The sequence below is a fragment of the Trichomycterus rosablanca genome, chromosome 14 (genome assembly GCF_030014385.1).
Source record: "Trichomycterus rosablanca isolate fTriRos1 chromosome 14, fTriRos1.hap1, whole genome shotgun sequence".
Taxonomy (NCBI): Eukaryota; Metazoa; Chordata; class Actinopteri; order Siluriformes; family Trichomycteridae; genus Trichomycterus; species Trichomycterus rosablanca.
In genome coordinates, this window is record NC_086001.1 from 893,046 (window position 1) to 905,000 (window position 11,955).

Below are 11,955 nucleotides of genomic sequence, written 5' to 3' on the forward strand. Positions count from 1 at the left end.
CAGACTCGTCTGAGATTCCTCCTGGTGATAGATGGTGTAGTGTGTGACCCCGTCGCCGATCAGTCGTGTAGTGTGAAAATCACTGTACAGAGTCGTGTAGTGTGAACTTGACATAAAGAAAAGCCAAACATCAGTCGTCTGTGCCATTACGGCCCATTTCCTGGGCGTGAAGAGCAAGGCAGGTGGGCATGATTCTGTAAATGGTGTAAAATAAGGGCCAAGTATCACAAATCTACACGTAGTAAACATGTGAGGCGTCTACAAACTTCTTATAAAGCAGCTGAGGTGTAAATAATCACAGTTTACTGGTACAGTTTGTGTCATTTTGTGTTAGGACATGGTTGTTGGTCAGAGTGTGACGTCACAACCCCATAAAAGGTGGTACCTAGTCGAAAAAGTTTAATAGCCAAACGCAGTAAACACATATCTCCGTTATTTCCTTCATTTTGCGATAGTGTTTGATTACAGGAGCATAAATATATAAAAATCCGGTCAGATTCTGACTTTTAAAACACTAAAAACACCGAAAAACTGGACGAGTTTTTGTAAACTTGTTTACAAAGGCGCGGTCACGGGCACGCGCTTTTTTTTTTTTCCCTCGCGCGTCCCGGTTTGTCCCCCTCGTGCGCGGGCACGCGCACGCGTTCAGCTCGGGCACGCGCGCCAGCCTGGAGAAGGCGAATACCTTCAAATATGGCGGAGGGGGAACTGGACGTCGATTCGCTGATTTCCAGGCTTTTGGAGGGTGAGTTTTGTGTTTATTTCTGCTCCTGGAGCCTCAGTGTGGTTTATAATGTGTGTCTGAAGAGGTTTGGGGATTAAATGTGTAGTTAGATTGTGTGTTTTTGGCGTGTTTGGGTCGGAAGGGCCTATTTTAGCTGGGGCTGTAATATGTCGGTGTGTAGAACAGAGTGAACGGTCACACCTTCAGCTCGGACTCTTAACTCCTCTAAAACTGGACATGTTTGCGATTATTTACTGATTTTAATCTAATAAAAGGCTTTATAGACTGTGTGTGAGGTTAGGATTTGGTACAGAAGCGTTATTAAGCTGTTATTAAGCTTTTACTTGTCATAGAGATGCTGGAATTATACTGATCTGTCAGCACACACACACAGGGCTATTTTATTGATCTAATTCTAACAGTAAAATCAGTTTTTAAACAAAATAAAGCCATTTTTGTGTGATGTGATTGATTAGACAAATGTCATTGTGTTTATTCAAGGTTATTCCCACTTATTCCATAATAATAACAATAATAATAATAATAATACATTTTATTTATATAGCGCTTTTCAAGATACTCAAAGACGCTTTACATAAGACAAGTAATCAAAACAAATACGTACATACACCATACAAATCATAGTACAAAATCAAAATAGTACATCAACATCAAGAATAATTAAGATAAAAACAAAGAGAGCAGCATAAGACAGTTCATTAAAAATTAGCTAAATTATGAGAGAGAACAACAAATATAGAACAATTTCTTAAAATTAGACAGAAACAGGACAGATTTACATGCAATCAGGAAACTGAAAACTTTACAAGTTTTAGGATCTAGGACTTCACATTTCTGTCGTGATCTAAGTATAAAAACTATTAAAAAGAATAGCAAAAATAAAAGCATTTATTTCGTGTTGTTACAAGTTAAATGCCACTCTGAATAGATGAGTTTTGAGAAGTGACTTGAATTTGGACAGGTCAGGACAATCTCGTAGGTGTTTGGGGAGAGCATTCCATAAAGATGGAGCAGCTATGGAAAAGGCCCTGTCACCCCAGGTCCGGTGCTTGGTCCTAGAGGGTATGGACAGTAGGTTAGCCTCAGAAGAGCGAAGGCTACGGGAGGGAATGTGCTGATGGAGCAGGTCGGTGAGGTAGGATGGGGCCTGATTATGGAGAGCTTTGTGAGTGAATAGAAGAATTTTGAATTGAATGCGTTGAGCAACGGGAAGCCAATGAAGTTTTTGTAGAACAGGTGTAATATGATCACGGGAGCGAGTATGAGTAAGGAGGCGAGCAGCTGAATTCTGGATATACTGAAGTTTTTTTAGGATTTTGTTAGATGTACCATAAAGGATGCTATTGCAATAATCAATTCTGGATGTAATAAAAGCATGAATCAAGGTTTCGGCGGCAGAAAAGGAGAGTGATGGACGTAGACGTGCTATGTTTTTTAGATGAAAGAAAGCAGTTTTGGTGATGTGATTTACATGGCGGTCAAAAGAGAGGTTGCTATCAAAAATTACACCAAGATTTCGGATGTTAGAAGACGGAGACAAAGTGTCATTATCAATGGTAATTTGAAAATTTTTTGTGGTTTTTGCCAGGGTTGTAGGACCTACGATGATCATATCTGATTTTTCACAGTTTAATTTGAGGAAATTAGCTTTCATCCACAATTTCATTTCAGTGATGCAATTTGTCAGAGTGGAGTGAAGTTCAGTATTAATGGATTTGGAGGAGATGTAAAGCTGAATATCATCAGCATAGCAGTGGAAATGTAAACCATGCCGACGTATGATGTCACCAAGGGGGAGCATATAAAGAATAAACAAAAGGGGACCTAACACTGAGCCTTGGGGAACGCCTTGGGACAGTGGAGCAATGGCAGAACTACAATTGTTGATATTAACAAACTGTTGTCTGTTTATGAGATATGACCTTAACCACAAAAGGGCAGTACCAGTGATGTTGACAGAGGATTCAAGGCGGGACAGAAGAATGGAGTGATTAATGGTGTCAAAAGCTGCAGTAAGATCAAGGAGGACGAGAATATTAATTTGTCCAGAGTCTGAGGAAAGAAGAAGGTCATTTGTGACTTTGAGGAGGGCTGACTCAGTGCTGTGCTGGGGGCGGAAACCAGACTGAAATGATTCAAATAGATTATTGGAATTTAGGTGATCTTTGAGCTGTGAGGCAACAACACGTTCCAGTATTTTCGACAGAAATGGAAGATTGGAAATGGGCCGAAAGTTACTCATAATGTTAGAGTCAAGTCCAGGTTTTTTAAGTATGGGAGTAACAGCAGCCAATTTGAGTGATTGAGGGACTGAGCCAGAACTAAGAGAGGAATTGATTATCTCTGTGATAAGTGATGAGATAACTGGAAAACAACCCTTAACAAGTTTTGATGGAGCAGGATCCAAAACACAAGTGGAGCTTCGCATCCCTGTTAAGATCTCAGATAGGTCCAAATGAGACACAGGTGAGAACTGAGACAGAGGCTGGGTAATAAATTGAGATGAGATAGGCGGAGAAACAGAGATGACAGGGGAAACTGTCAGAAAATTGTGGATATTCTCAACTTTTGTTTGAAAAAATGAGAGGTAAGAGTTACACTTGTCAACTGTAAAGGAATTGGTAGTATTGTCAATTGGTTTGAGAAGTTTATTTATTGTGGAAAAGAGAGTCTTAGGATTTGTTGATCCAGCATGTATGAGTTCGGAATAGTAAGTGGATCGGGCTGCCGTAAGAGCGTCTTTGTAATGTTGAAGATAATCAGAATAAATCTGATAATGTACTGTTAGACCGGTTTTTTTATAAAGTCTTTCAAGCTGGCGTTTACGGGATTTCATTTGGTGAAGCTCAATTGTGTACCATGGTGCGGAATGACTAAATGAAACAAATTTGGTTCTCAAAGGAGCCAGCTCATCAAGACATGAGGCGAGTATGTCATTATAGTAATCGACAAGGTCAGATGAATTACTAGACAGTACAGGACAGACAGACATCTTTTTAACAAGAGAATCTGAGAAAGCAGAGGGAGAGATATATTGAAGATTCCTGAAGGATATTTTACGTTTAGCTCTAGTGATGGGCCTAGTGACCTCAATGTCCATGATGATTGTCAAATGATCAGAGACAGTAAGGTCATGGCTGGACGGCTGATGAACTAGGACACCAGTAGAGCAGACAAGGTCAAGAGTATGACCTTTTTTATGAGTTGGAAAATGTATATGTTGTGTGAAATTAAAACACTGTAACAATTCCAAAAATTCCCTGGCAAATTTACAGTTGTTGTCATCAATATGGATGTTAAAATCACCCATAAGCAGTACAGAGGATGAGAGGGCACTAAGCTGGGTTAAAAAATCTGAAAAATCAGAGAGAAAGGAAGCGTTTGGCTTTGGCGGACGATAAACTACAGCAGTGACCAGAGGAGTAGGCCCTGACAACTTGAAAGCCAGGTGTTCAAAAGAAAGAGCAGCAGGAAAAGACAAAGTGGTTATTTTAATATCATCCCTATAGACTGCAGCAACACCACCACCTCGCCCTTCCATACGAGGTTCATCAATAACACTATAATAAAGACATGAGTGCTGATAAAAGGTCAAATATTACACAAACTAATAACACTTATCGATATTCGGCTGTTTTTATAGCTGGACGCCTGTTCAGACCTTTTATTTTGCTTATTTTTAAAAGTAAATTGAACCTTGGCATCAAACCATGCATTGTAGGTTTGAAGGCTTTGCTCAGGGGTCCAACTGTGCTGTGGAAACCTAGTAGTGGCTTTCTAATGCCCGGTCACCACCGCTGCACATTAATGTTCATATGTAACCGTTTATATTCACTAAACGTCACTGTGCCGTGTGCAAACGTTTGGGCTGTAAAGTTTTAGAACTAAATGTGCTCGTTAGACCTTAATTGACTCATTAGGCTGGCGGTACTAGGAAGGGCCAATCATTTCTTATAGTGTTGAGGAAGCTTATATTCAAAAGTAAAATGAAGTAAACCCAACCTCTGCATCAAACCATGCATTGTAGGTTTGAAGGCTTTGCTCAGGGGTCCACCCGCTGTCAAAGTGAATATTTCAAAAGATTATAGATATACGTACGTATATGATGTTCATAAACATTTACCAGCAACACACAACAGGAAAAGCATCCAGGATATACACCGATCAGCCATAACATTATAACCACCTCACTGTCCATTTTATCAGCTCCACTTACCATATAGAAGCACTTTGTAGTTCTACAATTACTGACTGTAGTCCATCTGTTTCTCTACATGCTTTGTTACCCCCCTTTCACGCTGTTCTTCAATGGTCAGGACCCCCACAGGACCCCCACAGAGCAGGTATTATTTAGGTGGTGGATGATTCTCGGCACTGCAGTGACACTGACATGGTGCTGGTGTGTTAGTGTGTGTCGTGCTGGAGTTTTTAAACACCGTGTCCACTCACTGTCCACTCTATTAGACACTCCTACCTAGTCGGTCCACCTTGTAGATGTAAAGTCAGAGACGATCGCTCATCTATTGCTGCTGTTTGAGTCGCTCATCTTCTAGACCTTCATCGGTGGTCGCAGGACGCTGCCCACGGGGCGCTGTCGGCTGGATGTTTTTGGTTGGTGGATGATTCTCAGTCCAGCAGGGACAGTGAGGTGTTTAAAAACTCCAGCAGCGCTGCTGTGTCTGATCCACTCATACCAGCACAACACACACTAACACACCACCACCATGTCAGTGTCACTGCAGTGCTGAGAATCATCCACCACCTAAATAATACCTGCTCTGTGGGGGTCCTGTGGGGGTCCTGACCATTGAAGAACAGCATGAAAGGGGGTAACAAAGCATGTAGAGAAACAGATGGACTACAGTCAGTAATTGTAGAACTACAAAGTGCTTCTATATGGTGAGTGGAGCTGATAACATGGACAGTATAAATACCATTACCATTACATAATAGATCTATTTAGGACTAAATGATATAAATATATATATATATAGTATAGAGTATAAATCAACCATATAAGGGATGCAGCCGCAGTTTAGGGAAGGACCCTTCCTGTTCCAGCATGAGCGAGTGCTATAAAGACATGAAGTAAAGCTCCTGACCTCAGCCCCATTCAACAGCTCTGGGATGAACCGGAACGCCAACTGATCAATCTGCGCCTTGCCGTACTGACGTAAATTTTAATGGGCACTTTAATGGGCACAAATTCCCACACGCAGCGGTGTTGTTGGGATCCTATAGCCGAATAATATCCGGTCAGTGAGGGTCCTGGTCAGTGTGGGTCGCTCACGGTCAGGCGTCTGAATACTTTTGGCTGACTGAACGGGCGCAGATTCCCACAGACACACTTGAAAGTCTTGTGAGAAGCTTCTCAGAGAAGCGGCTGTGGTTCTGTACGTGTACTGAAGTCACGTATACGAATGCAAGCGTCCAGAACCCCGTGTTACCGCTGTGGTCCTGCTGCTGTGTTTACATCGGCGGTATGGAGCCGCCCCGGGGGCGCGGGTGTCCTTCAGGGACCCTCCAGAAGCCGTGAGAGCGCGTACGTGCTTTCTTCCACTCGGGACCTTATTTGGACACGGTCTTGGCTTGGACCGTCCGCTGTGAAACAGTGGATCCTAAAATAGCCGCCGCCGCTCCTCACGATGGAGAAAAAGAGCCTGTTATGGGCGTCGTCGTCAGAACTGGACGCGGTACAGATCGCACACGATGCGCCGGTGCTCGCAGTCGGACGGAGACCGCAGCTGGAGGCTTCTACTCTCGATCTCGATTCTGTTAAATACAGTAAACGCGGTGGTGCGCCGAATGCAGCCGGCGGGTCGCCGACACCGCTAATGCCACACAGACGGGCGTATTGATTCACGAACAATGAGCGCAGACTTGGCACACAAAGGCGCGATTGCATGACGAGTTCCTCTTCATCTCTGCTATTAAGAGAGACTCGATTTGGGCCTTTATTTGACCGAATCGAGCGTGGGGGTCGATCGGGGGAGCAGTGTCCCCCTGTGCGTCCCTCTGTACAGTCATATTTCCTCTTTTTTGGGTCTCGCGGAGAGCCGTATCTCCTACTATCTGTCAAGCGTCCGTCCCTCGTGCAGGTGCGTCGTCCGGCCAGCAGAGGCCGCCACCGCTGCAGCACTGAAAATATCATTCCACTGACTTAAGGTGGCCAGTTCGAATCTCAGCTCTGCTAAGGGGACGATGATGGGCTGGATCGAGGGTCGTGGGGACTCCTCATGAGTGGGGATGTAACGATGCACCACAAGACAGTTAAAAATCGATTCACACGTGTAACGATTCAAATAGGTTTACATGTACACTATATTGCCAAAAGTATTCGCTCACCCATCCAAATGATTGAATTCAGGTGTTCCGATCACTTCCATGGCCACAGGTGTATAAAACCGAGCACCTCGGCATGCAGACTGCTTCTCTCAGGAGCTCAGTGAATTCCAGCGTGGTACCGTGATGCCACCTGTGCAACAAGTCCAGTCGTGACATTTCCTCACTACTAAATATTCCACAGTCGACTGTCAGTGCTGGTATAACAAAGTGGAAGCGATTGGGAACGACAGCAACTCATCCACCAAGTGTTACCACGTAAAATGACAGAGCGGGTCAGCGGATGCTGAGGAACATAGTGCACAGAGGTCACCAACTTTCTGCAGAGTCCATCACTACAGACCTCCAAACTTCATGTGGCCTTCGGATGAGCTCAGGAACAGCGTGTAGAGCTTCATGGAACGGGTCTCCATGGCCGAGCAGCTGCATCCGAGCCTCACATCACCGAGCGCATGGTGTAAAGCACGCCGCCACTGGACTCTAGAGCGGTGCAGACGTGTTCTCTGGAGTGACGGATCACGCTTCTCCGTCTGGCGATCCGATGGACGAGTCTGGGTTTGGCGGCGTGATTTCGTCCGTATGCAGATCAGCCCTGTGTACAGAGGGCCGCACCCCGATCAGCATTATTTCTCGACTCTGTGCGGACGCCATCAATCAGCCAGCAGAGGTCGTAATGTGTGTATGTTTAATTAGTCAGGAAACGGTGGCTGACGGGGTTTAACAATCTTAGTTTAGACAACACTGTCAAGTCACTCGAATCAAAACGACGTGTCATTTTTATTTGTTTATTAAACAGAGTTTGTGGCCCGTATTTGCATTTTCGTTCCACATTTGGCAACCGACAAGAAAAGTTTGGACACAACTTCTTTAAACCATTAAGTAAAATGATGCGTCGGTGTCGGTGAGGTGAATCCAGGCCAGATTCGTCCAGGCTTTCAACGACTCTCCTTCATGGCTTAATGGAAGTTCTGCATCAGATTTGCTCATTTCTCTGGAACTTTCGGGGGACTGAACGCCCCTCGGGCTCCATTTAAATCCCCTGTTTACGCTTCCAGTGCGCTCAGGTGATGAATAAATAAACAGGCCATTTAAACCGACCTGGAAAAGCTGCGTCATGCCATGGCGATGCCGCCGTGCTCTCCAAAATCAGCCAGACTCGACTGACGGATCCAGCGAATCCACCGAAATGTTCCTTCACCTCTCCGTTTCTGCTGGGTGTAAATGTCAGCGAGCACAGACGTCGCCCACTCCAGCTCGGGAATCTCGGGACGCAAGTATGCGAGCCTGCTTGCTTTCAGCCGCCGACCTTTGTAGCGTAAACACGCCGCGTTCCTGCTGCCGGGGGACGAGCGCTCGAGGCGCTCCGGCTCACTGGGGTTTGCTGTCTGTTCTTCTGTCCATCCAGGGTTCCGTCCGATCCCCAAGCCCTTGTGTCAACCAGCTTAAATTCAGCTCTGGCTTATTTTGCGTAGGGATTGTGGTTTGACTGGTTACACTGGAACAGTCTTGATTTGAATACTTGATTACTTTCCACTGCACGGTACCCTGTGGTAAATCCGTGAGCCCACTTTCACCCAGTGACCCCAACTGTACCTAAGTACCCTTGCTAAGCCTGTTTACCCTTGTTGGCCAGACACCAATACCCCTTTTCCACCACGGTTCGCGAACTTGATTTTAAACCGGTTCCGCGTGTTTCCACCGAAACAAGAGGTTCCAGACAGCGAACCAGCGTTCTAATCTGGCACCACAGAATACTGGGTATTATTCAGCGTGAACCGTGACATCATCTGTGGGCACTTATAACCAGTACAGAGCTCTTATAACCAGTACAGAGTACTTATAACCAGTACAGAGCTCTTATAACCAGTACAGAGTACTTATAACCAGTACAGAGCTCTTATAACCAGTACAGAGTACTTATAACCAGTACAGAGCTCTTATAACCAGTACAGAGTACTTATAACCAGTACAGAGCTCTTATAACCAGTACAGAGTACTTATAACCAGTACAGAGCTCTTATAACCAGTACAGAGCAAGCACTTATAACCAGTACAGAGCTCTTATAACCAGTACAGAGCAAGCACTTATAACCAGTACAGAGTACTTATAACCAGTACAGAGCTCTTATAACCAGTACAGAGCAAGCACTTATAACCAGTACAGAGCTCTTATAACCAGTACAGAGTACTTATAACCAGTACAGAGTACTTATAACCAGTACAGAGTACTTATAACCAGTACAGAGCACTTATAACCAGTACAGAGCTCTTATAACCAGTACAGAGCAAGCACTTATAACCAGTACAGAGCAAGCACTTATAACCAGTACAGAGCTCTTATAACCAGTACAGAGTACTTATAACCAGTACAGAGTACTTATAACCAGTACAGAGCACTTATAACCAGTACAGAGCAAGCACTTATAACCAGTACAGAGCTCTTATAACCAGTACAGAGTACTTATAACCAGTACAGAGCTCTTATAACCAGTACAGAGTACTTATAACCAGTACAGAGCTCTTATAACCAGTACAGAGTACTTATAACCAGTACAGAGCTCTTATAACCAGTACAGAGTACTTATAACCAGTACAGAGCTCTTATAACCAGTACAGAGTACTTATAACCAGTACAGAGCTCTTATAACCAGTACAGAGCAAGCACTTATAACCAGTACAGAGCTCTTATAACCAGTACAGAGCAAGCACTTATAACCAGTACAGAGTACTTATAACCAGTACAGAGCTCTTATAACCAGTACAGAGCAAGCACTTATAACCAGTACAGAGCTCTTATAACCAGTACAGAGTACTTATAACCAGTACAGAGTACTTATAACCAGTACAGAGCACTTATAACCAGTACAGAGCTCTTATAACCAGTACAGAGCAAGCACTTATAACCAGTACAGAGCAAGCACTTATAACCAGTACAGAGCTCTTATAACCAGTACAGAGTACTTATAACCAGTACAGAGTACTTATAACCAGTACAGAGCACTTATAACCAGTACAGAGCAAGCACTTATAACCAGTACAGAGCTCTTATAACCAGTACAGAGTACTTATAACCAGTACAGAGCTCTTATAACCAGTACAGAGCAAGCACTTATAACCAGTACAGAGCTCTTATAACCAGTACAGAGCAAGCACTTATAACCAGTACAGAGTACTTATAACCAGTACAGAGCTCTTATAACCAGTACAGAGCAAGCACTTATAACCAGTACAGAGCTCTTATAACCAGTACAGAGTACTTATAACCAGTACAGAGTACTTATAACCAGTACAGAGCTCTTATAACCAGTACAGAGCAAGCTCTTATAACCAGTACATAGCTCTTATAACCAGTACATAGCTCTTATAACCAGTACAGAGACACTTATAACCAGTAATAACAGAGTAATTGAGAGTACCTGTGTGGTACTGTTAGTACATTCTGTCTCGTTACGCTTTATTTAGTTGAAGCTTTTTGTGGATTCAGAACCTGGAGCTGCAGAACCAGCACACGTGAAGTAAATCCAGTTAAACACAGATACATGTGGAGCTGTTAGACTGGGTTTGGTGGGTTTGATGGTTATTTCACACAGATGTTTGTTCGTATCGTGGAACTTTAGTGTTTTATCTCTGGAGTCGAGCGCTGAGCAAATCGGTTATTTGTGCCGAGAGTCGCTGTGAGAGTGAAGCACAAAACGCTTCTCACGTCACTGAACTAAAGAAAACAAGAACTGAGACGAACACGTCACGTCTTCTTATCACCGACAGCTGATCGAACATCTGTAACAGCAGCACAAATCCCCACAGATAATCTACACGCTCCATCATCACATCACGACTCTTTACCATCTTTATGTAACGCCCACCGTTGATGACGCACGCTTGGTTCCCAAATACTGGTGGAACAGCAGTTCTACAGGACACCAAGGTTCGAAGAAACCTGAACAGAACCGGTTCAAGAACCAGAACCAGAGTTCTTTTGGCGGAAAAGCACTACAGGTGTTCCAGAGCGGGTCGTTTGGTGCAGACGGGTTACGTGTCCATTGTTGTCGCCACCGGATTTGGAGTTTGGTGTTCTACACCTGAAACATGGAAAACCTTAAGAGCAGCTTTTGGACAGACGGCTGGAATCACAACAACCTGGGTGGTTTTGCTAGCGCTGTCGTTTACAGCTAGCACGGCGAGTTTGCTGTCAGCGCCAGGTGGAGAACGCCGTACCGCTCAGTACGCTAGCGTCAATGGAATTGGTGACATTGTGGATCCAGGGTTGGAATCACAGTGGTGTGCGTATCTCGGCGTTCGTATTTTAGTGTGTGTGCCGTATTTCAGCTCATTTACCCTCCGCAGAGAATAGAACAAGAGCAGCTCTGTCCTCACGCTGTGTCCTACACCCTATCACACACACACACACACACACACACACACACACACACACCCCTCGCTCATGCTGACGACATGTTTGTGTTTGTGCGCACCGAGGAAAACGAGCATCGGCTCCTTGAACGTTTTATAGAAATGAGTCACACAGTCACATGAGTAGAACAGCGCTCACACCCCGGCCTCGCTACACTCTGATTGGCTGGTAGCTTCAGTCACGGCACCCTCGCCTCCCACGACCAGCCAGTAGGCGCATTGGCGACTCTAAATCGCCCCTAGATACAAGCGAGAGGAATGCGCGATGAGCCGCAGAGACTGCTTTCAGGTGCAGCGTATAGTAGAGAACGGCCCTGGAATGAACCGGTACGCCCCCCCTGACTAACTGGGCACAAATTCCCACAGACACACTTCAAAGTCCGGCGATAAGCTTATCAGAAGAGCGGACGTCGTTCCAGATGTAAAGGTCACTATGTTTTAATACCGCTTACTTTTGA

General features: G+C 44.6%; 1 protein-coding gene across 1 annotated transcript in view; it reads left to right on the top strand.

Annotated features, from left to right (window-relative positions):
• Positions 1–639: 639 nt before the first annotated feature.
• LOC134325965 (serine/threonine-protein phosphatase PP1-beta catalytic subunit) overlaps positions 640–11,955 on the top strand; it is a 19,837-nt gene continuing 8,521 nt past the window's right edge. Inside the window, exon 1 of the mRNA XM_063008158.1 lies at positions 640–745. Within this exon, the coding sequence (XP_062864228.1) occupies positions 694–745 (52 nt within the window). The 5' untranslated portion in view covers positions 640–693. The remainder of the gene's footprint in view (positions 746–11,955) is intronic.